Source organism: Octopus sinensis, linkage group LG23 (genome assembly GCF_006345805.1).
Source record: "Octopus sinensis linkage group LG23, ASM634580v1, whole genome shotgun sequence".
NCBI classification, from domain to species: Eukaryota; Metazoa; Mollusca; class Cephalopoda; order Octopoda; family Octopodidae; genus Octopus; species Octopus sinensis.
Window position 1 is genome coordinate 18,916,526 of NC_043019.1, and position 25,284 is coordinate 18,941,809.

Here is a 25,284-nt window from a genome sequence, read left to right on the forward strand (position 1 = left end):
AGGTAACTGTTGGCGTATAAAAGCTGTCTCGCGGCCAACCTAGAACATTCTCTCAGTGTCAGGAAGATGACGTCCGACAAGCAGAAGGAAGCAGTCATTGAAAAAGATAAAGGAAATGCCTTTTACAAGAAAAAAGAATTCGAAAAAGCGCTGGAACATTATGAAGCCGCTCTGAAATTAGATCCAACCAATATTTCCATCATGACCAACCGTGCAGCCGTTTACTTCGAACAGAACAAGCTGGACGATTGTATCAAAGAATGTGAAAAAGCCATTGAGGTGGGTCGTGAAAAGCATTCCCCGTTCAATGTGATTGCCAAAGCGTTTTGCCGCATTGGCAACGCTTATCTGAAAAAAGACAACCTGGAGAAGGCGCTCACCTATTACAATAAGTCCCTGTCTGAACACCGAGTGCCCGAAGTTGTAAAGAAGGCCCAGAACGTGGAGTCGATGATCAAAGAGAGAGAACGGCTCGCCTATATTAACCCAGAAATCTCTTTGGAGGAGAAAAGCAAGGGCAACAAAATGTACCAGGATGGGAACTTTCCGGATGCTATCAAACATTATAACGAAGCAATTCTCCGCAACCCGGACGACGCCAAAATCTACAGCAACCGGTCGGCTTGTTACATGAAGTTGATGGAGTATTCGTTGGCCTTGAAAGATGCCGACGAGTGCATAAAAAGGGATCCGACTTTCGTCAAGGGTTACCTGCGGAAAGGTGCCACATTTTTGGCGCAAAAGGAATCGACCAAGGCAGCCGACGCCTACTCGAAAGCTCTGGAACTCGACCCGCAATGCCAAGAAGCGAAGGAAGGTTACCAGAAGTCGGTGATGAGTCAAGGAAACGACATCGACAGCGTCAAGAAGCGAGTGATGAACAACCCCGAAGTGCAGAACATCCTGTGTGACCCTGCGATGAGGGCCATACTTCAACAGATGCAGGAGAACCCCAAGGCAATAAGTGAACATCTGTCCAACCCCGAAATAAGGGACAAGATTGACAAACTCATGGAATGCGGCATTATCGACATTCGCTGATTTCTTTTCTCTTTTTTGTATATTTTCTTGTTTCCCCCCACCCCCCATGTTTTGTTTGTTTATACATCCACACTCAACACACTTTTATAAGTACCCTGTCTGAATGCAGTTTCACATACACACTTGCCTGGTACTACTTGAGAACAGTGGTCCCGGTGCGCGCACTCGCGTACTGGCGCATCCGCGCTAGCTAGTTGTGACTAGTCGATCCTACAACGGCTAGCTAACAAAGTAAGGATCGACTAGTCATGACTAGCTATGTCGGATGCGCGACTATGCGAGTGCGCGCACCGGGACCATTGTTCTCCAGTAGTACCCACTTGCCTACATACATACACATCCACCCCCTACTACATTCATCTATTTGTCCTTTCTTTTTTTTCCCCCTCACATTTATAAATCAAACACAACCAACAAAAACAGCCACCACCCAAAACTGGTAACAAAGATCCACGCTTTTAATGTTCTCTCCAAGCTGCCATCTTCATTAAGATTTGCCATTATTATAATTATTTAGAGAAAAGCTCTCAAGAAGAGCCTGAGGAACCCATCCTCACTTCGCCTGTCTTGTTGTAGACCACGAGGCGACAGGTTTGTGTTGAAATGACTAATTATTATAATTGATAAGTGAATAAGTTTGTGGGGCCTTGGTTGTTCCCTGGTGGTCATCAGTTCGGATCCCGTTGCAAACGGTTCTGTTTTGATGCCAGCCTCCGACAAACCTCGTCCTAAAATGAAACCACATCCTCTTCGTCTGGATGGAGATAAAATGAAAAAACAAAGACATTACATCTTTCCAGAATTATTTAAGTGATTGAGGGACAGGCTTCACCAAACACTCCCAGCTTTTCACTTGTCCCCTAAAGACCCTCATTTTTATTCCTGATGGTCCCTTAAGTTTATCTTAACTGATACTGCTGTGCTTATGGGTTGCAAATATACACATACGCTCGTCCGCGTCTATGTATGGTAATATATATATATATATGTATATATATACAAACACTCGGTTATTAAGTATGAGGATCTCCATGGAATCCGAAACCTTTCTCAGTCCACACATGATGTACACAGAGCAATAATACTTACTACTGTGTGTCTAGGGTTTTCTATTAGTCATGCTAACGATGATGTATACCACCTAAAGTGTCCAACCCTCCGCATTATTATTATTATTACTACTACTACAATGAATATTTTGTATGAGAATCCACACCACCATTTGCTATTGGACATTATTACAAGACCAGAACAACAACAACAACAATTAGAAACGATCATAATTACGAGTGATTCTCTAAAGCCAGCCAGCGTGCGAGTGTCTCCTTCTTCTTCTTCCTCATCTTTTCCTCTTTTGGATGTATTCAGTATGAGAATCAACAAATACACAAGTTTAGAAATGATTCGCAGATTTCTGTTATTTTTTTCTTCTTCTCTTTTGTTTTTGTATAATGTCTTATAATTCAGTATTTGTAAAGTTTGTCATTTATTGGGAAAGGCATTAGTGCTGCTACGTCCTAATTCTTGTTCTCTGTGTAAAGTTTTCAGGATTCGAGGCTTTTATTAAAAAAAAAAAAACTGGTTTCACTATATTAATTTCCGACTCTATCCTTATCCTCCTGGGTTACCCTCAGAAACATGTTGCCGAACCCTCGAGAAAAAATGTGGGGTGGGCGTGGGAAAAGAAATCGTGGGTTTCTTGCAAAACCTACGACGAAAGGCATGAATGTCTCAACATCGCCAGCTGTTATGGCTTTTCTATGTAAAGAAAACCCATTTTTGTATCATGGAGACAACTTCTCTTTTTAAGTAAATCTAGCTTTGTCAGACAAAACAACTTTGAACTGATTTAGAAAGATATCAACCTCACTGTCCCATTTCACCCTATCAATATTGATCTTTGGGCTTTCAATCAATCATTTAAGTTATTTGGTTACAAGCCATTGTTCCGTTTTAAATCATTGTCACAAACCGGTTTCAATTCCTTATAAAACCAGTTTACAAATATTTCTGCCACTTTCCCAGATCGAAGCCATAGAACATCACAGCATCTGCCAAAAACTTTCCCATCTAACATTTTTTCCTCCCTTCACTCTCAGAGCCGGAAGCTGTACATAATACAACCCTTAGTTTAATTCCTTGGCTTACCTTGTATCCCCCCCCCCACATGGATATTTTAAAATGAAATTTTCTACAAACATTCCGATTATATTTAAAGAAAATTGGACTTGCATACACACCCTGATATGCATCACAAAATGAGACTTGAAATTTTGAAAAAAAATTGTATCTGCATGTATGTGTGCAAACACACCAATATTTTCCTCATATTAAATTCCGATATTATCTTAATCTACACACTCTGGAAAGTATTTGTTCAAATTTTCATTTAAAATACCCATATTTCGGAAAGTTACGAGTAAACAACTTGTGTGAATTTTCCAAAATCCTTCATCCCCACCCTCGGAAGCTTTTTCACAAATTCCGATGTAATTGGAATCTTCACCATCTGAAGCGTATTTGTAGAAAATTTCATTGAAATTTTTATTTTTCAAAGTTATGAGGAAACAAAGTCGGGGGTCGGGGTGGTTTCCACTACTATAAGGATGCTGTTCACACCTTATCAAAAGTTGTTTTCCTTTCACATATGCAAAGTCGATGGTGTATAACACAAACACTTAAATGTCAAAAATCACTTAATCTTTGTGTGTTTAATATTCTGTTGAAGAGTAATTAATACACAATTACCACAGTTAAATGCTGATTAATGATAGTATTTAATTAAAACTACAGCTAAATACGATCCTCCTTACAGATCTGTAATAATGGTGGTGGGAATAGGAAGAAGGACCGTATTGTCTTTCCAAATAGGATTAGAATAACTATTTCTACTCCCACATCTTGGTGTGTGCTGGAATGGAGTGGCTGTCCTTTCATCAGTGTAATACAAAGTTTTCAGTTATCCAACCAGAAACAAAAGTAAGTGTTTTGAGTGATTCCTTGAAAAGACACAATTGTAAAAAATGTTGCAGTTACTCCCACCTGATCAGCTAGCAAGATACACCTAATCTATTGCTTAACATGAATATTTATTTTGCAAAATGGAATGTATGACTATATAAAAAAAAAATTATGCAATTTGTCTCAATCTTGCCTTCTGATGCCAAGAGAAAATCTTATCTTCTGAATGAAAAAAAAAAAAGCCAAAAAACAAACTCAGCTTGTTTTGAAATTTAAATAACATTTCTGCCTCCACCAACATGAAGAATATTTCAGACTGAGCAACATAAGTGTGTGCAACAATAGGTGAATCATTCCTTATTCTATAAATTCCAAGAATTCAACCGTTTAATACCAACCTGCCTGAGGATGCTTTTGGTTTTTAAGTGATCTGAATTAAAACAATCCATGAAAATTTCATGTGTGCCAAACACCAGCTTCATAACGACAAAATTTCCAAGATTAATTGAAACAGAAATGTGGTAACAGAACCCATTATCAACTCTGGTGCCTTCATATTTCTAACTTGGGGTCGTTCATGTAACATTTGAAATTGGCTCAATTTGTCCTAATCAGCGGATATTTGTTACCAAATTAATGGCAGTTTATTAAATACTCTGACAACAGCAAAAGAATTGCCTGGAATATTTCAAAGATGTTGCGAAACGAAGAGTTATTCATTTCACAACATACATTGATTGTCTTTTTTCGACACAGTAAATACCTGAATGTCTGCTTCATTTACAACGATCTAGAGAAGGACAATAAGATGTAGCGTAAAGTCTTGTTTGCTTGCATTAAAGCATTCCCAGAGAAAGAGCATGAAAGGGAAAGTAAGAAATTTTGTTAGCATAAAAGGAACTCTTTAACGATCAAGTCTTCCCAACTGTTGTGTTCTTGCATTTGAAGCCTTCTGTGGTTGCTGTTGTCCTGCAAAAGCAAGAACACGGAACCATTGCAAGTGATGTATGATGTCCTTTTGTTAAAAGGCAGCTTTCTCAACGCAACCGAGTTTAGTTGAATGCATGATAGGCTGCTAAAGATTGAAGTTGCGTCTAAGACTGCACGGTTCAAAGAAGTATGCTCATGATATTTCAAGGTGAAAGTTCACCTGTTTATCCTCAATAAGGTCTAGTTGTGTAATTCATGTGACATTGAGGATGAACAATGCCACACATCTCAGCAGCATTGTCTTAGATTCCAGTCTAAGATTCAGGTTTATCAATATGAATAAGGAACACCTGCTCCATTGTTTGCACCTGGATTTCTTACTTTCCCTTTCATGCTGTAATCAGAAAGCATTAAGGCTCTTTCTCTGGGAATGCTTTAATGCAAGCAAACAAGACTTTACGCTACATTTTAAGTATTGTGAAAGAGATTTGCAACTTTTGCAGGGGGATGTGATTTGGCTGCTATTTCTAATATGTTGATTATGCAGATTGTTATTGGCTTGGATCAGTATGTAAAAGTGTAATGGGTTCAAACTTGCTCCTAACTCCTTCACCATCACAACAAACAGCAAATGTAGTATATGTGTAAGCCACTGACTTCTTGCTCCCTTTTATGCAGAGGTCATAACAACAGGAGTTATTTGGACATTCATGTAAGACAGCCTGAGTAGGGTTCACACTTATCAAACATGTTGTCATCCCATATGACACAACAGTCCTAACCCCTTTGCAAATCGCATGCATGGCAGAATCCTTCGTTTTGAACGCATGACTAGACACAGACTGACTGAGCTACAGCTATCAGGCCACACTAATTTACTCATCAGTGAAGAGTTCATATTCACTTAAGGCAGCTCACTGTATCTGGGGGACTTCAGTACCCCCAGCAGTCAACAGTTGGTCAACCACTGTAGTTTGAATCCAATTTTGCCTCTTCTCCATTTATTCCAAATCAAATAATTAGAAAAAAAGTTGCTAAACATCTTGGACTCTCATAACCTAAACATTTCATACATGTATATCATCCTCATCAGTTTTCCATGCTGGCATGGGTTGGATGCTTTGACTGAGAGCTGGGGAGCTCTGATTTGTTCTGGTTTCTACAGCTGGATGCCCTTCCAACCACTCCAAGAGTATAAGGGGTGCTTTTATGTACCACCACCTGCATGGGTGCCAGTTATGAAACACTGGCATCAGCCATAATTACAATCTCGCTTGGCTTGACAGCTCTTCTCAAACACAGTATATTTATTTCTTTATTGCCCACAGGGGGCTAAACATAGAGGGGACAAACAAATGGTTTAAGTTGATACACCGACTGCAGTGTGTAACTGATACTTATTTAATCAAGGATGAAAGGCGAAGTCGACCTCGGTGGAGTTTGAACTCAGAACGTAACAGCAGACGAAATACTGCTAAGCATTTCGCCCGGCATGCTAACGATTCTGCCAACTCGCCGCTCTCAAGCACAAGTGTGAACCAAAGGTGTCAAATCACTTGTCACTGCCTCTGTGAGGCCCAAGGTTTGAAGGGTGTCAGCTATATGACACCAGCATTGGCCATGACTGATTTCCCTTGGCCTGATGGGTCTTCCCAAGCACAGCATATCGTCCAACGTTTGAACGGTGCTTTTTACGTGCCATGGGCATCCACTATGACTGCGATTTCACTTGGTTTGATGGGTCTTCTCAAGCACAGCATATCACCAAAGGCCTCGGTCACTTGTCCTTTGCCTCCACGAGGCCTGACATCATGCTTCGTCACCTCATCCCATGTCTTCCTAGGTTTACCTCTTGCACAGGTTCCCTCCACCATCAAAGATCAGCATCTCTACACACACACATGCCAGCATAGAAAACAAATGTCAAATGATAATGATATATGTATATATAAATACATACATGTATTATGTATATAGCTATGTATATATGTGTGTGTGTGTGTATATATATATATTTATATACTCCACCTGCCTTCGTCTTTTGTTTATTTTCGTAAACTTTCCTGTTATATATATATATATATATATATATATATAAAATAATAAATGCGCCCTTTTAAAGCCTAGCCAGGCTCATGGGCCCGGTTTCTGTGGCATATGTGTTCCCCAGCTAGACAGGATGCCAGTCCATCGCAGCGTTACTCATTTTTGCCAGCTGAGTGGACTGGAGCAACGTGAAATGAAGTGTTTTGCTCAAGAAAACAATGCGTCGCCCGGTCCAGGAATCGAAACCACAATCTTATGATCATGATGCCGACACTCTAACCACTAAGCCACGCGCTCCACACACACACACACATACATATATATGTTTCAAATTTTGGCACAAGGCCAACAGTTTGAAAAAGGGGTTAAATTGATTACTTTGACTCCAGGCACAAAATTAAGTATTGGGGTCGATTCATTTGACTAAAAGTCCAAGGTGGTGCCCCAGCATGGCCATAATCTAATGACTGAAACAAGTAAAAGATAAAAGAGCTACATAATCTATATGCACAGGATGTGATCAGCTAAACAGAACAGTGAGAAGATGTCTACATTCGTTGTCGATATTACAATTAATGAGAGGCTGCGAGTTGGCAGAGTTATTAATTATTGGCCAGGCAAAATGCTGAGAGACAAAATTCTGGGGAGATCGACTTAGCTCTTCACCCTTTTGGGTTTGATAAAGTACCAGGTGAGCATTTGGGTTGATGTAATTGACTTACTGCTTGCCCCCTGAAATTGCTGGCCTTGTGCTAAAATTTGAAACCAATATTACAACCATTTCAAAGATTGATGGAATAAAAAAGAAATTGCTTCTTGAAAAAAAAAATTGCTAAGAGATGGCAAAAGGAAGAATTTCTAACCATAAAACTGTCTCGAGTCTGCATCTAACTCATACTGGCTCAGTAAAATGGATGTTAAGTGAACGAGTAAACAATATTGACAAGAACTTTCATTGCAAATAGATTTCCTTTGCCTGGAAGTTGTTAAATCTTGCCACATCGTGTTCCCTGATGTCTGCCCATAATCCTTGAAATTACATTTGTTGTTCGAATGCCCAGTTCAAATTCTTCCAAGACTTCTGTCAACTACAGCTTGAACTTGCATTGGACACAATGTTTTAAAAAGTTAATATCTTCAGTTGCTGTTTCTCAAACGAATACTGTGATTATTGGAGTTTAGAGATTCTCATCTGCCATTAAGTGCACGCAGCCAGTCCCTTATTTAGAGAAACCTGAGATATTATAGCATTGTCATTTGAGTTAACCATATTTCAATTGGTATCTTAGTTTCATCTATGAGTGAAAGGCAGACGGTATGATGTTTATGTACAAAGTGTAATGTTGCAGGGTAGTAAAATCTGGGCAGAGAAGATATATGGGGTGTAAAGGTGAGCTTGATGGGATTTGAACTCCAAACATCAAGTCCCAAAATTAAACACAGAATATTTTGTCTGATGCCCTTAACAATTCTGCCAATCTAATGGAAGTGTTATTATTAGAAACTTGCATTTGTTTATAAAAAAGCAACAATCACTAAAGACATTGATTTATTAAAAAATTTATTTATTTTGAATGAAATTTAAAATAAAGTATTAAAGTTATTATTACATGGATTAATTGGTAGATAAGAAATATTTCATTTGCTGTCGAACTGCTGCTGAGAATTATGGATACAGAGGCAATGAAGAATACTGCGAAGAGAAATGAGATGGAACGGTTGAATAATGTGCTGAGGAAAGATGGAAGGAGTAACGGAAAGAAATAGAGGAAGAAGAAAACTAAGAAAGACATGGCTAAAGATGGTAGGGGAGGAAAGAAGAGTGAGTGGGGATATAGAGGAAAGGGCGAAAGGAGGAGATTAGGGTCAGCAGGGTTAACCCTTGCTTTAGCAAGAAAATGGCCTTAAATGCACATTTTTACTTGTTGCTGTAGAAATAAATAATATCCTTATTGGGAGATGAAGGGGTCACTTTACAGTCTGTTTGTTCCCTCATTGCTTTGCTAAGAGCTTCAGGTTTGGGGTCCTCAGTGCATCCCTGGGCAAGGGTGAAATCTGTAATTGCACTTCCATGTCATGTGAATGTGGGTGCTCCCTTGGGACACAGGGCAGAGTGGAAACAATGGCACAATATCAAGACACATTCTCAGTGTTCCCTTTTAAGAAGCGTCACAGACTAGGCTGGTAGGACCCTAACCCTAGTCACTCTGCCTACATAAATATAGGCGTGCATGTTTGCCACCGCCAGAACCAACATCCAAACAGCGGGGCTTAGTTGTTGCATCCCAGTATATTTATGTTCTCCCACTGGATCCCTTCCCTCCCACTCTCCTTTTGTAATCTCATAAACTTATCCACCCACTCACCCTCTCCAATCTCTGCTCCACTTCATACAGCTCCATGTAACTTGGTGGTTGTGGGGGGGGGGTTACTCCATCCCCATCACATCTACATTTCTCTCTCCCCACCCAAGGCAGCCATGTTTCCCCTCTAATACAAAACTCCTTTCTCAGCCCCCCCCCCGCACCCCCAATACTACTCCCTCGTCTAAGTTAAGGGGTTCCATTTTGCAAGTTACTTGGTGACCTCACTGGTGCTGGTGCCACATAAAAAGCACCCAGCTCCACTCTGTAAAGTGGTTAGCATTAGGAAGGTCACAGAGCCATGGAAACCATACCAAAGTAGACACAAGGGATTGGTGCAGCCTTCTGACTTGCCAGTTCCTGGTGAACCATCCAACACATGCCAGCATGGAAAAACGGACGTTAAATGATGATGACACACATTTATACAAGCAACTAGGACCCTGCTCTGTGTGTGTGTGGGGGGAAGAGAACAACCGATGCCAAGACAATAGTAGACGTCTGTGACTTTGGTTCAGATGGTTTGTGCTGGTTGGCATAAGAATCCTTCAGTTATAATTTGTCGGTACAAGGAGATGTATTTGCTACCTTTAGTCAAGTGTTTAATTAGGAACTGTGTGAGGAAATGTTGTTTGGAAACATCGGCTGCCAAAACACCATTTAATTTCAGGAAACTCATCACGAAACTGAAGCAGTTATGGTTTTCTTCATGATATCTGTAAAACAAAACAACAACAATAAAAAATATGTATTTATGATTAATCCATTTGATAGCCATCCACTTAAGACCACCACTCCTGATTTTATGAAACAAACTTTCTGTTTTAAAGTGACCTAAAAACCTTCCTTCAAAATTTTAAGTTCCAAACACCAACTTAATAATGACGAAGTTACTTGATTAAATTTTTCATTATTTTCAGAATCAGTTGAAAGAAAGTCAGTGGATTTCAACAGAAAAATGTAAGAAAATGGTTAAATGATTAGGAAAGGCGTTAAACCTCAACCCTGCTTTTGTATAATGAAGCCAAGTGAGCCTTTGGATGCTTATTTTACACAACAATTCACAAAGTCTACAATAATATTCCTATCCAGACACCAACTATTTCCACTTGTCTATATTCTTTCATTCACCCAGTAACACAACACAACACCTTTAGATTTACACATCTACACTGTTTCCATTCCATTTTGTAGATGTAAATGTATATAATTCTATAGTTCCATTCTAAGTACACTCTACAGAAAAGGACTCCATCTCGTGGGAGACAAATATCATTTAATTACTCTTTTACTCTCTTTTACTTGTTTCAGTCATTCGACTGTGGCCATGCTGGAGCACCACCTTTAGACACAATTTATGAAAAAGGTACCAATAGTTTCATGATTTTAGAAACAATAATTTGGCAGATTTAAATAACATCCCATGAATCTCAAAGCAATCTTTCAGGATGAAGATGCTGGTTTCCTGAATTTTCTTTTCTTTCTTCTCATTCCACTTTTTGCATTAACATTCTTCACACGCTTTCTTCATCTCCTTTTACCTCGTATTTTCTCATTGATCAGCATCCTGGTTCTTAAATACATCTAATGATATGCATCCAACCTGGAAGATTGCTTAGATATACATGGCATGTTATATAAATCTGCTCAAATTATTGTGTCTCTAAAGCATGGAACTATCAGTAGCTCTTTTTTAAATTGTCTACATTAAATCACACACACACACACATATTTGCCAGCATGTAAGATGGACATGTGATGATGCTGATGATGATGATAACACACACATACACTTGAGCTACAAACACATAGATAGACATACATCATGTTACACTACCAGCATACATACAAACATACATAGGCATACATGTATGTGTATATATATATATATATATATCATCTTATGAAGCAAGTTTATGGGCCTAAGAGCCCCACACCAGCTCCTTTGCTTTTCAAGGAGTCTTCCACTCTATTTACTAAATCAACAGAAATCACAAGTCTCTGAACTCCTAAATCATGAGTCAGTTGTGGCTCCTTAAATTCCATGCCCTCATTAGATGAAGCAATGACATCAATAAGTAAATTGAATCTTGGTGGGGCACCTGGAAAGGATGGAATTTGTGCTGAGGTCTTGCGATTTGGTATGATTACATCATACAGTCCCTTCATAAAATTATTTGCGTAATCTGGAGGGATGGTGCAATGCTTAAGGACTGGAAGGATGCAATTATTCTTCCTCTCTTTAAAGGAAAGGGAACCAGAGAAGGGTGTAACAACTACAGAGGTATTGCTCTACTATCAGCTGCTGGCAAGGTTCTGGCAAATATTCTTCTTATCTGCCTGATAGTAGAGCAATACCTCTGTAGCTGCCACACCCTACTCTGGTTCCCTTTCCTTTAAAGAGAGGAAGAATAACTGCATCCTTCCAGTCCTTAAGCATTACACCATCCCTCCAGATTACGCAAATAATTTTATGAAGGGACTGTATGATGTAATCATACCAAATCGCAAGACCTCAGCACAAATTCCATTTTTCCCAGGTGCCCCACCAAGATTCAATTTACTTATTGATGTCATTGCTTCATCTAATAAGGGCATGGAATTTAAGGAGCCACAACTGACTCATGATTTAGGAGTTCAGAGACTTGTGATTTCTGTTGATTTAGTAAATAGAGTGGAAGACTCTATTTTCTCTGCCTGCATGGGTCAGAGTAATCCTCAGCTGCATAAGGACATAGAATTAAATTAAAACAGATGAACACATTAGCATAATTTTACCTAAAACCTCCAAGAAGGTAAGGAGATAGACCAAGAACATGCGATCTTCACTTCCTGATACCTTAGTAGCTTCTAAGCTGAAGTGAAGACAGTATGTTCTTTGTCTATTTCCTTACCTTCTTGGAGGTTTTAGGTAAAATTATACTAATGTGTCCATCACTTTTAATTTAATTAAATTCTATGTCTTTAAGCAGCTGAGGATTGCTCTGCATTTTAAATTGATGTAATGAGTGCATTGTTCAATCAAATGGAGTTGCTTGAAACGATCATACTGCATTACCTCTGGATATCCTTGTTGCTTTATATAATCTTTATTTGTGAATTAAGTGTTAATTCACAAATAACAAAATTATATATCCACCAATGCAGTGTTGAGCACTCCATCCATTGTTTGACATTTACATACACACATACACGCGCACACACACACACACACACACACACACACACACACATGTGTATATATATGTGTGTGTATCTCTATCTTTCTATCTCCATATATATATATAGGGTGTGGTGAATAGACTGTTGTCTAAATTATGCAAGAATGAAAATAACACTGACATCTCATTTTAGCAGATTTAGTTACCAAAATTACATAAAAATATCTTGAAATATTAAAGAGTAAATTTATTTAATAAAATCGTCATTGGTTTCAACCAAGGCTTCCAAATGACTTTGGAATCTCCTGAATGCTGCCATAATCTTTGGCTTCAGTTCATCTTTGGCGTTGCTAGGAGTTTTGTTGGTCCCTCGCTAAACTGTGCCCCACACAAAATAATCAAGGGGGTTGCAGTCTGGGGATTAAGTGGGTGATGTGGTCACAGAAATTGCCTGACAGCCATGACTGGGTTCTCCTGCCTGCTTGGTAAGATGCAGAGTTCTGTTGCTGGACATAGGGTCTCCTAGAAATAGCAGCCTCAGGTTGCACTGTCCTCAGATTGACATTCAGACACTCTGAAATGTTTTTATTGGAGCTTCTGGTATGAATGCCAAGCAGTACAGCTTGTCATTTCTCAATTGCATCATGGTGCTGTTTTCCTCACAGACGGTGCCCAACTGACCCTACAATACTGTGTAGTCGACAAAATCAAAAACAATGCACATGTACGAAATTAAAAATATAAAATGGCGACAATTTACCCATCACTCACTGTATATATGTGTGTATATATATATATATATATATAAACCATGAAAATTAGGAGGTATGAGATGTGAATGTATTTATCTAACCATTTGATATCCTTAGGATTACAGCTGTTTCACAGGCTTCTTCATGTAGTAACAATTTCAGTGTGGAAGAAATGATGTGTTTGTATGCATGCTATCCATTATACAATAGAGTTGTATGTTCACAAATCAATAAAGAAAGCAAACTCAGCAAAGCATCACCAAAGCATCAGGGTTAGACCAACAATTCAACTCAGAAATTGCTTTCATCGTTTCTGGAGTGCCAGTCAAGTTTTATGGTCAATTTATTCAATCAATACTGACGTTCCCCAGATGATGGTTGAGACACACCTGGGCAAACATTAATATTGCTTGCACTTTAAAAGTGGGTGTAAACCCTAACGACCGCAGTAATCGTCCCTCCTCCCCGTCTCTATTATTATCTTTGAAAGACACACGGATGGCATATTGCTACATCTTAAATCCTATAAACCCTTCTTCCTTGTTCTACTGGGCAGACAAGTGTCCCCTGTAAAGGAAGTTAACTATCCCTGTCCTTCTTTATACTCTATCCTCTCACCTGGCTCACATCCACTTCCCTCACTTCCACTCTCTTTCTCTCTCTCAGCTGAGGGGACTTTGTTGTGCAAGCTCTTTAGCAATCCTGCTGGTGCCACGTGAAGAGCACTCGGAACACTTTGCAAAGTGGTTAGGGTTATGAAGGGCCTCCAGCGGCAGAAATCATGCCAAAACAGACATTTGGAGCCTGGTGCATTCTCTGGCTTCTGAGCTCCTGTCAAAATGGCCAACCCATGCCAGCAAGGAAAACAGACATTAAATGATGATGATGGTTTGTGGTGTGGCTGAGGCGAGTGAAGAAACAGTAAAATGGAAGTTATTACCTTTGTGGTACCCAGGTGAGGTCTTGTGAATATCGATCAAGCTGACCATCCCATTCTGTTTCTAAGACTCTGTTGGTCAACAGATCACTGAAAGAAACAGCAATACAGTGTGTCCAGGACAACGACCCGATTGTGATGCCATTTTCATCGTATTCATATACAACACCTGTCAAAAACAAACAAGAAAACAGGTATTTTAACATTGAAGAATTGGGAGTCATTCATTCATTCATTATTATGTGAGGAGGAGGAAAAGTGGTTCAATGTTGATACTGTGAACTACTAGACCATCATCAGCCAACAAGGAAACCTCTAAAAATCGCTAGAAATAGCAGCCAAATTTCCTTCCAAACACACCTACTGTCTCAAGGAGACATCATATTTGAGGCAAAGAGGTGACTGCTTTTAATCAGTCTAAACCCACAAAAAGACAGAAATGGTCATGGTTGGCATGCCTTCGCTCGTAGGTTTGTTGCAAACCCTAGGACTCACAAGGCCAGAACTTCAACTGGCTTCTGTGCTGCATAAGTGATTGCGATCACAACACTCCCTCCTTGGACAAGATGCCAGTCCATCACAGGGTTAACTTCCCTTCTGTTGCTGGAACATATTTACAGGTGAGAGGACTGGAACAACATGTGCTGCCTGGTCTGGGTATTGAACCCATAATCTTATGGTTGTAAGTGCAACACCCTACCACTAGGCCACATAAGACAACAGAACCAATAATACATAAATGTTATGATAGAGAAAAGACTAATCTCTTCCAGAATAGAGAAAAGGCTAATCTCTTCCAGAATATCAATTTAGATTCGGATATTGTTTTTTTTATCATTATTGTATATTGGGTGTGGCAGATGGAATAGGTAAGCATACAGTGCCTATGTTTCCAAGGAAAACTCACTGCAAGTTTCCAATGATTTGTAATTGCAAAGTTAGCATTCCTTGTTGTTAAACCTTAGAGTTGTATACAGGCAGCCATCTTATCAGAATCTCCATCCAATTGGATATGGAACGAAATGTGACAGAGGCCGATTAAAAAAGTCTACTTTGTTGACTGTGTATTATCTGCCCTTGGGTTATTTATACAAGCCACGCTTGAAGCCAACAAACTGCCTCTACTCAAATCATTTTGGATCGCACTGTTCTATCAATACATGCATGTTTATACATATTTGTGTATCTATGTGTGTATACATACATATATATATATATGTATAAATATGTTTATATATATATATATGCATATAAATATATGTGTATCTGTGTGTGTATATATATATAACGTAAAGGAATAGGGATTTGAAATCCAGGCAGGTACCTCATGAGTGCTCTGATACAACCTAGAACTAGCTAACAACATTGAATGATAAGGAACATTCAGAACCACTTAAGATAAACAATTAAACCTAAATTCACTTGATAAGTGGTAAACCCTGAGTTCGTTTCATTGGGTTTCATTCAGTATATACAGAGTATGGAATCAGGGCATCACATAGAAGAATGTAAAATTCTACATCTCCAAAATTGATATATTACAGTATTATTTTCATAAAATTCCTATCCGACAAGTGTTTTTGCTGGACATTCGGACACTTATCCAGCAGAAACATGTGTTGGAAGTTCTATCTTCTGTTGAGGCATCTCAGTTGTTCCACTGGATTTGTCAGCAACGGTTTGAATGCTCCAGAGTCAACATTGATGAATGTCACAAGAGTCAAAGCTAGCATATTTTAATCTCAATCACCACCATCATCATCTTCATCTTCAGTGCAACCACCACCAAGTGTGATACTAGCACTATAGAGGTTATAGTGGCAAGACTAAAGAGTCCTCACTACTTCAAGGTGTCTCTGCTAATTTGAGGCAACATAGCTAAGGAGGGAGAGATGGAGAGAGAGAGAGAGAGTGTGTGTGTAAGGGGGTGATGGACGAGGGAGTATAATGGGAGTAACAGAATAAGAGCATGGAGAGTAGAGGTAGGAGGAGTAGAGACACAGTGATAGTTACATGTTGGTTGTTGGTAAGGACATTGAATAGAAAAATAGCATAAGCAGCATGGTGGGGCAAAAGAGAGCAATAGGAGGAAGGTAATGGAAGAGGTGGGGCAATGAAAATGGGAGAGAAGGAGACAGAGGCATGAGAAAGAGTAATGACTGTCTTCGATTTCTATTAGAATTCTATTCACATCTAAGATTCTTAGTATGAAAGTTTTATTTTACGGACCTCTGAGGAATGAAAAGCATTTTAAACAAATTTCTTTTTGTAGAGAATCTTTGATAAGTATTGCTTGAAAATCCTTGATAAGTATGCACCTGAGATGGGCTTCCCACAATTTCCATCTACCAAATTCACTCATAATGCATTAGTTGGCCTGGGGCTATAGTTGAAGTGATTTTTGAACCCTAAACAATGTTGTTGCTATGCCTGCATTTGTTGGGTTTTCTTCTGGTTGCTTAAATATCTATTATATAAATGGGATTGTAAGGCTCTGAAATGGTGCTTCCTTCAAAAACAAAAATCTTTTGGAAATTTGTGTCCCAAGAAGGTTTTGGTAATTAGTAATCAAAAAATATAATTTGCTATGAGAAATAATTCAACATTCAGATCACCAAATCTACTTCTCTCTCTCTCTCTCTCTCTCTCTCTCACACACACACACACACACTCTGTCTTTTAAGCTTTTCTCACTGTAATCTTCCACCTCTCTCTATATATATTTATCACACTCTCTCTCACTCTTTCTCTGTATATGTATATTGCTCACACTGAGTGTGTATGCTTGTATGTATGTGTATGTTTGCACATGTATGTGTGTAAGGAATTTCATTAGGGGTGACAGAGTTGAAAGACTTGCACAAAGTGTAAGTGGTGAGCTCAAGAGACGCCGAAACAAAGAAGGAATAGACTTGATGGCATGCGAACACGAGCCTCCGTTGCATATTCTCAAGACAGACCCAAGCAGACGATGTATTGATCAGATGATAAGCACACAAGGGCCTCTGCCACACAGACTCAGGAAGTGATGTCCTGTTTCACTTCAAATGACATCAGTTTCCAGTGAGTCTTAGTTTTGCCATGACCGTCAACAAATCACATCAGCAAACGTCTGCAGTTGCTGGCTTACCCCTTGAAGAGCCCCACTTCACCCACATCAGCTTTACAATTGGATGTTCAAGAGTTGCAAGTAAGAAAAATCTTTACATCTATGCACCAAGTGGAAAAAGACTTTGCTTATTAAGACATCATAAATTGTCTCGAATAATGCAGATATCTGTCCTGTAAACAAACCTGTCTGTCGGGAAAGACACGGTCTGACATGGAATAAAAAATAATTGAAATGTGAAAATTGTCTGGTAACAACTGGCTACTCAGCTAGTTTATTATATAAATGACATTTGTAAGATAACAAACTCCGGACACAGACAAAATGGGAGAACATGGTCAAGTAAATGAGCCCCAGTAATTGGCTGGTATGTTATTTTTAACAATGTGGAGTGAAAGAAAGACAAAGGTGGTCTCAGTAGGATTCGAACTTAGAGCAAACCTGAAATTATTAAAATAGAAACAATTGAAACACTCGATGCGTCCAAGAAAAAAGTTTAATGGAATTGTTGTGTTACCTTTTGAGTCAGTCACACCTGTATGGAGGTTGGCAGCATTCTGGTAATCCCTGCAGGAATGACAAAAGAAAGAAAAATCAATAACAATATATGTGTATATATAGGTGCAGGAGTGGATGTGTGGTATGTAGCTTACTTACCAACCACATAGTTCTGGGTTCAGTCCCACTGCGTGGCACCTTGGGCAAGTGTCTTCTACTATACTCTCGGGTTGACCAAATCCTTGTGAGTGGATCTGGTAGAGGGAAACTGAAAGAAGCCTGACATATATATATATATATATATGTATGTGTGTGTGTGTATATGTTTGTGTTTGTCCCCCCACCATTGCTTGACAACCAATGTTGCTGTGCTTACATCCCCATAACTTAGCGGTTAAACAAAAGAGACCTAGGATTACAAAGAATAAGTCCTGGGGTTGATTTGTTCAACTAAAGGTGGTGCTCCAGCATGGCCCCAGTCAAATAAAAGACTGAAACAAAAGTTAAAGAATATATATATATATATACATACATATATATATATATATATATATACATACATATATATATATATATATATATATATATATATATATATTATGTGAAATAGAAAGATGAATAATCTTGTAGTAGATTAATCAAAAGTTTAACCGATACCTTAGTAGCAAAAATCACAGCAGTAAACAGCACGGTTGGAGGTACAACCATCTGGCGTTGCAACCGTGCGTTGGTGCGGATAATTGAAATTAAAACATTATCTTCAATTCACCAATAATGTTTTATATATATATATATATATATAGATAGATAGATAGATAGATAGATAGATAGATATAGATAGATAGCTGAAGAATTAAAATTAATCAACGGACATACTAAGTATGTCTACTTGCTGGAAATAACAGTCAAAACTCTTATTTAAATTGCCAAAATACACTGATGATAACTACAGAAATCAACTGTCCATGAATTATTTGCTCTGTATATATATATATATATAGAGAGAGAGAGAGAGAGAGAGAGTGAGAGAGAGAGAGAGATAGACAGACAGACAAAACGTTGCACAGGAAACACTGAAGGAACATATTGAGAACAGGAGACGTTCATCCATCATCAGTTATCAACCAAAAATCCTCACAGTTACGACTGCTTGTTAATAATGTTCAGTTTAGTGGCTTTAACACCAAAATGCTGCTGGGATATAAATGAGTGAAGATGAAGGATGGAATGAAATGAGGACAACGAAAGATGAGACCCGTAGATTAAACGATCGAAAGAACAAGTTACGAGGACAACAGGAAAATATATAAAATGAAAAAGCAAGGATGGTAATGTGGATGAAAGTGTCATGCAAATGGCAGCCATACTGGTGGCACCTAAAAGCACCGATTCCACTATCAGAGTGGTTGGCATTAAGAAAGGCATCTGCTGTAGAAACTTTGCCAAATCAGACTGGAGTCTGGTGCAGCCTTCCAGCTTGCCAGCCCTGGTCCAAACCGTCCAACCCATGCTAGCAATGACAACAGGCATTAAATGATGATGATGATTATATATATATATATATATATATATATATATATATATACACACACATATGCGTGAGTTGTATAAGAGTCCATAAATCAGGTAAAAGTTACACTCTTATATCTGAAGTGCACAGTATAATATATCCATCTTACCAATTGTGTTTGTGCAAGGAATACAATGGAGTGTTAGGTAACAATCTGATTATATAACCTTACGCTCATCAGAGTTAGCTGATATGGAACTGCTCTCTATTGTCAGAGGTGAATTAACGCATCTGGTTTGTGGCTGCTGTGCAAAAAGAAAGTGGAATGAAAAAGGACTGAGGAGTTAGGTTAGGAGTTACGTGCCTTGATTGGGTTTGCTGTAAGGTTGGTAGGGGTGATCTAGAAATGTTTGTGGGGAAAGTGTGTTATTAAGTGTGGTGCTTCTGTGAGGATGGGGTGTGTGGTATGTGTAGTGGTGTCATATGCACAGTTTTTTCCAGGGGTCCAGGTATATATTGTTCCAGGGGTCCAGGTATATATAGTTGTGTTGGATCTTTACCTTTTGACCGACAGATTTAAAAAATAATTTTTTGTAACTAAACACTTTCAAACTTCGTATACTGGTAGAATGTGTCACATAAAACATCTTTTACTCTCGGCGTTGTTGAGAAAATTCTGTATTTTGGAAGTTCTTTTTTGTTAAAGTAATACTATTTTGGTAATTTCAACCAATCAATGACGTGTATTTAGCTGAATAAAATTACTGCTGTTGTTTGTCAACAACAACTTCTGGTGGTGTATATATTGTTTGTCACTGTTATTTATGACATATTTTATCTCAGTTGTTTGTATGGATAAACAAGTGTATCTGAAGAAGCATGTTTACTTCATGGTACCACCATAATTGTTTGTGCTTCATTTTTCATTTTTTTTCCGTAGCTCTAACCCTAAAACCTTAAAGCTAAAACCAGCACAAACGCACGAACACTGCCATAAATAACAGTGACAAACAATATATACACTGCCAGAAGTTGTTGTTGACAAACAACAGCAGCAATTTTATTCAGCTAAATACACGTCATTGATTGGTTGAAGTTACCGAAATACGAGGTCAGCTGGGACAGGAAAGTAGATTATAATAGATTGTGGAGCCAACAAATTTGCCTTGCTATTGTTTCACAATCTGCTAGAAGTAGCAGCCAAATCTCCTTTACTATCATAAAAAAGATGGACTCATTAGATTGTGATCATGGTTTTAGGTACACTGGTTAGAATGTCTTTGTGAACAGGTCTGAACTGGGGCTAAACAACAGCAGCAGCAGATTCCCAATCTGAAGGCAGGGAGAGTTGTCTGGGAAGATCACTGAATTAAGTACCAGTAATATAGAGAGGTTCATTCGATCAACCAAACCCTGCCCCACTTTCCTTTAACAAGAAGTCTTACAAGCCAATGAGGAAGCCTGTCCATGGCTACTTGACCTGCTAAAAAGAGCAGACAAATCTCCCTCAAATCACCCACTACTGTCTTAAAATGGACACATTGGATAGTTAGGAAATGAATGATTAGAAAGTCTTTGACCAACTCTCATTAAACAACAACGATACACTTCATTTGTAAATCATTAACTAAATATAGCATGCTGTAGTTTTTGGTTTCAATCCCACTGCATGGCAATTTGGGGCAAATGTCTTTTACTCTAACCCCAGGTTGACCAATACCTTGTGATGTGTGGAAGCCAGTTGACTTTATGTGTGTGTGTGTGTGTTTACCTCCTCCCTGCCGCTTGGCAACCAGTGTTGGTTTGTTTATGTTCTTGTAACTTAATAGTTCAGCAAAAGACCTGATAGAATAAGCAACAAACCAAAAGGAAAAGCCTTGCAGTTAATTTGTTTGCTCCAGCATGGCCACAGTCCAGTGATTGAAAGAAGTAAAAGATAAAACATACCCTTGGAGTATGTCCCTCTTCATTAATTTAAAGTATTTTTTTTTCCAAAAAAAAACTCAGGAAGTTCTTCCTTCAGGATTTACAAGACATTAAGGTTAACCAATTTCTTTGTTTGGAATCATAAACAAAGACACCAAACAAAAGGACATATTGGAATAATGACATGGCATATGTATGAGGGATAATGAAAAGATGTCTTGAATTTTGGAGGGGATTCCATGACAACCGGTGCTATATTTATTTTTCCTATACACTGTCAACTTGAAATTACAACCATCAATCATTGACAACACTCAATGAAACGAAGACAGGTCACTACATAACCTTGGATGCGTAGCGTAGCTCGGTGATATCCTCACTGTTTCTGAGAGATCATAGAAATGATGTCGTGTTAGATAGCAGCCATCCTACGGTCTGCTTGGGACCGGTCGTGTCTGCTGCCCTGATTGATTGGTTTTGGTGCAGTTTTAATTTGCATCAGTGTGTAAGCCAACCAATCACGGCCTTAGGATAAGGTCCCATGACACAGTCTTTTTGGGTTTACACTGGAGTTCACCTTTTGCTTTAAAGACAGCCATTTCCTGCAACGACACCATCATGCAGCAACTCAGGACTGTTCTCCACCATCGTTGACTTCACTTTGCCGCCGTCTTCACCACCGACGCCCTTCAACGTCACGTTGTCTCCACCAACGCCTATACATACACAGCAACTCGCTCAGGTTTAACTTTTACGCTGTTGTGATATTCCCCAAGGTTAACAGAACCACTGCTATGCCGTGTCATACACCAAACTGGTATTTACCTCCATTTGTGTCTGAACATACATCTAGCGTCCTGATTATAGACTTTCTATGCTCTGTATTCTTATTTCACTCTTATAGCACACTCGAACACATAGACACAAACACTTGTCACACGCACCATTGTTGGGACTTACAATGGACACACAGATACACTTGTCGCACGCACTCAGACAAACACTCTGCCACTCATGGCACACACAGACACACTCTTATTGTACACATCCTGTAAATAAACCTTCTTTCTCACAAACAGTAGAACGGTTGTGTTTTTTTTTCCTCATTCATTGTGGAACTCTTATTCTCTTATGCCATTTGTATCTGGCCTCTTCGTTTGTAAGGGCAACCGTGTGGCGTTTTGAAAGGAGACATTTCTGTCACCATCTCCTTTACGCACGGTCGTCACTACAGATGTTACTCACAACAAAGTAATCCATTCAACTTGCTCCATGGAATTGTCGCCAGAGTCCAATTCTGTTGCATTCCCATCGTTTGTCTTGTTTTAGTCATGTTGGGGTAGCACTGCCTTGAAGTATTTAGTCAAACAAATTGACCCCAGCTCTTATTTTTTTGAAGTCTGCTACTAATTCTATCTTTCTCTTTTGCTAAACTACTAAGTTACAGGGATGTAAACAAACTGACACCAGCTGTCAAGCACTGGTGGGGGACAAACACTGTCATGCACACACACACACGCACACTGCAATAAGGAAGTCAAACAGAATTAGCAATATTTTGAAATCATTTGACATGCATGTTTCAAGTCCGTGTAACATGTAGGAAATGCATCCGTTACATAAGACCTTCCTCAATCAGAACATTTCAATATATATGGCGGTCTTCCGCAGTCTCTGTCTACCAAATTCACTCACAAAGCATTGGTCAGTTGAGGGCTATAGTAGTAGAAACTTACCCAAGGGACCAAGCATCAGGACTGAACCGGAAACTGTGTAGTTGCAAAGCAAACTTCTTAACCACACAGCCACATGTGCACCTGTGTTTAAAACAAACCATTAATCCATTCAATGATAAGTATTTCATTATTGATAATGAAATACAACGTGCCGCCTGGTCCGGGAATCGAACCCATGATATAGCGGTCGTAAGAGCAGTATTCACGACCAGGCTGCGCACACGCATGCATATATTGCAAGTTTCCTTTTTGTGAGAATACTGAAGAGAATGCGGTGGTTTCTCCTTTTGTTTAAGTCGGGCTTCTTTACTAGGACCAAATCCTGTAGAAATTTCCTCATTGTTATTGTTATATAGCAGGGGATTCGCTGCATGCCAGACAAAATGCTTAGCGGCATTTCATCCGCCTTTACATTCTGAGTTAAAATTCCTCCGAGGTCGACAAAATGGCAATCTTTCGTTTCCGTCGATTTCCGTAAAAAACTTTTTTTTTTACATATGGGCTTGCGGGAACTTTTGAAGTAATGAGAGCGAAAGAGACTAAGAGAAAGCGATTGTATGACGAGGGAAGTTCTTTTGAAGTTACCGTGCATGTGAAGCATTGATGTACATGTGTGTGTGTGTGTGTTTGATGGGGTGTGGGAGACACAAAATGTATGTTGTGTAAGTGAAGTGCTTCTGTTAGTGTGTGTGAAGAGACAGAGAGAGTAATGTGTGAAAGAGAGAGATAACTGAATTTTTTTACTCGGTGTATGTGTATGTGTGTGTGTGTATGTATCTATGTATGTGTGTGTGTATGTATGTGTGTGTGTATGTATGTGTGTATGTATGGCCGAGAAGGATATCTCCTCCTCATTTTATAACTCTGCCGTCTTTTTCTTACCATTTCACCATCGTCACATCAACAGACATTAAGGCTGCACAGTATCAGTCGACAAGGCATGTATAACGATTAAATAAAAAACATTTTGTCTATATCTTCGATCAGTGTCATTATTCCATTGAGTCAACCTCATTATTTTCTGCATAGCAGACCGTTACATAGGAAATCTTTCGTTTTAACTCGAAATAATGTAAACACTGAATCGGCCATACATACAAACATACACACACACATACATAGATACACACACACATACATGCATACATACACACACACATACATAGATACATACACACACACACATACACATACACCGAATAAAAAATTTCAGTTATCTCTCTCTTTCACACATTACTCTCTCTGTCTCTTCACACACACTAACAGAAGCACTTCACTTACACAACATACATTTTGTGTCTCCCACACCCCATCAAACACACACACACACACATGTACATCAATGCTTCACATGCACGGTAACTTCAAAAGAACTTCCCTCGTCATACAATCGCTTTCTCTTAGTCTCTTTCGCTCTCATTACTTCAAAAGTTCCCGCAAGCCCATATGTAAAAAAAAAAGTTTTTTACGGAAATCGACGGAAAGGTCTACTAGAGACGAAAGATCGCCGTATCTTGTATTATTGAGTGAGGGAGCAGTGCATGCCATCAAAGTGACACTGCGGTGAAAGAAATAAGAAGCCCAGTATACCCATCATGACTACCCGTCTGATAAGGGTACACCAGGCACATGCATCACAACCATATGTGCGCGACATGGTGATCTCATATCAAGATAAACAGCGCATGACCTTCCACGTTGGGGCCCAGTTAGAATTTTCTTCAGGTCGAGTAACCCATCCTGCTCAAAGGGTTGTTTAAGGATGTTGAACGAAACACCCACATTTCCAGAGGTGAGTTATCCAAATCCCAAAGAATTCCTCTCAACACATGGCTATGATGCTCTCCCGCTACGGTGGTATTAAGCAGAATATCTGCTGTAGCCATCATTTATACTAAGACCAAAACATGTAGTATTATTACTACTGAAGACGTCACACAGTATCCAATATTGTTTGTACCGGGGTACAAACATTGGGTACTGTGAAAAATATTGTGTGTACCGGGGGTTTGTTATTGTCTCTCAAGTCACAACAAGGACCCCAAACAGTACTTTACGCAGTGTGCATGCAGTTTTCAAGTAAAGCCGACTTTCGCAATGCATTTAGACTGTGGGGTATTTCTAAAGTGTCCAAATGTTTCTTCAGGTTGGGTGTTATTATTATTATTATTATACTTTCGACCCCAGGAAACAACTTCGCTTGCGCTTCTACGAAAGTCCAGCAACATTTTAAAAACAAATCAACCCGCATTACTTATGGTGACGTTTTTGATAACTTTCCTCAGTTTCGTTTTCATTAAAATCTTCTTCCTTA

At 39.0% G+C, this 25,284-nt stretch overlaps 2 protein-coding genes and 1 long non-coding RNA gene across 4 annotated transcripts in view; 2 read left to right on the forward strand and 1 right to left on the reverse strand.

The window, feature by feature from the left end:
* On the forward strand, positions 1-12,565 carry LOC115223443 (stress-induced-phosphoprotein 1). Of its 2 annotated transcripts, XR_005003604.1 has the most exons (2): positions 1-1,108; positions 12,542-12,565. XR_005003604.1 is itself a non-coding variant. In XM_029793998.2 (1 exon), exon 1 carries the CDS (start codon positions 67-69, stop codon positions 1,039-1,041), a length of 975 nt encoding a protein of 324 aa, XP_029649858.1. In that variant the 5' UTR covers positions 1-66; the 3' UTR covers positions 1,042-2,444. The 2 variants fall into 2 exon arrangements, 1 of the variants encoding a protein (XP_029649858.1); XM_029793998.2 differs by lacking the exon at positions 12,542-12,565 and having other exon boundaries at positions 1-2,444.
* The window catches only part of LOC115223719 (MKRN2 opposite strand protein-like), a 16,249-nt gene continuing 657 nt past the window's right edge, over positions 9,693-25,284 (reverse strand). Inside the window, exons 2-4 of the mRNA XM_029794400.2 lie at positions 17,818-17,867; positions 14,195-14,360; positions 9,693-10,057 (exon numbers count right to left, since the gene is read on the reverse strand). Of these exons, the coding sequence (XP_029650260.2) occupies positions 9,856-10,057; positions 14,195-14,360; positions 17,818-17,867 (418 nt within the window). The 3' untranslated portion in view covers positions 9,693-9,855. The remainder of the gene's footprint in view (positions 10,058-14,194; positions 14,361-17,817; positions 17,868-25,284) is intronic.
* LOC118767689 overlaps positions 24,289-25,284 on the forward strand; it is a 15,837-nt gene continuing 14,841 nt past the window's right edge. The window contains exon 1 of the long non-coding RNA XR_005003606.1: positions 24,289-24,304. This is a non-coding gene — a long non-coding RNA (uncharacterized LOC118767689). The remainder of the gene's footprint in view (positions 24,305-25,284) is intronic.

Coding starts and splice junctions, on each gene's coding strand:
- LOC115223443 (XM_029793998.2), top strand. CDS start 67: ATGACGTCCGACAAGCAGAAGGAAGCAGTCATTGAAAAAGATAAAGGA.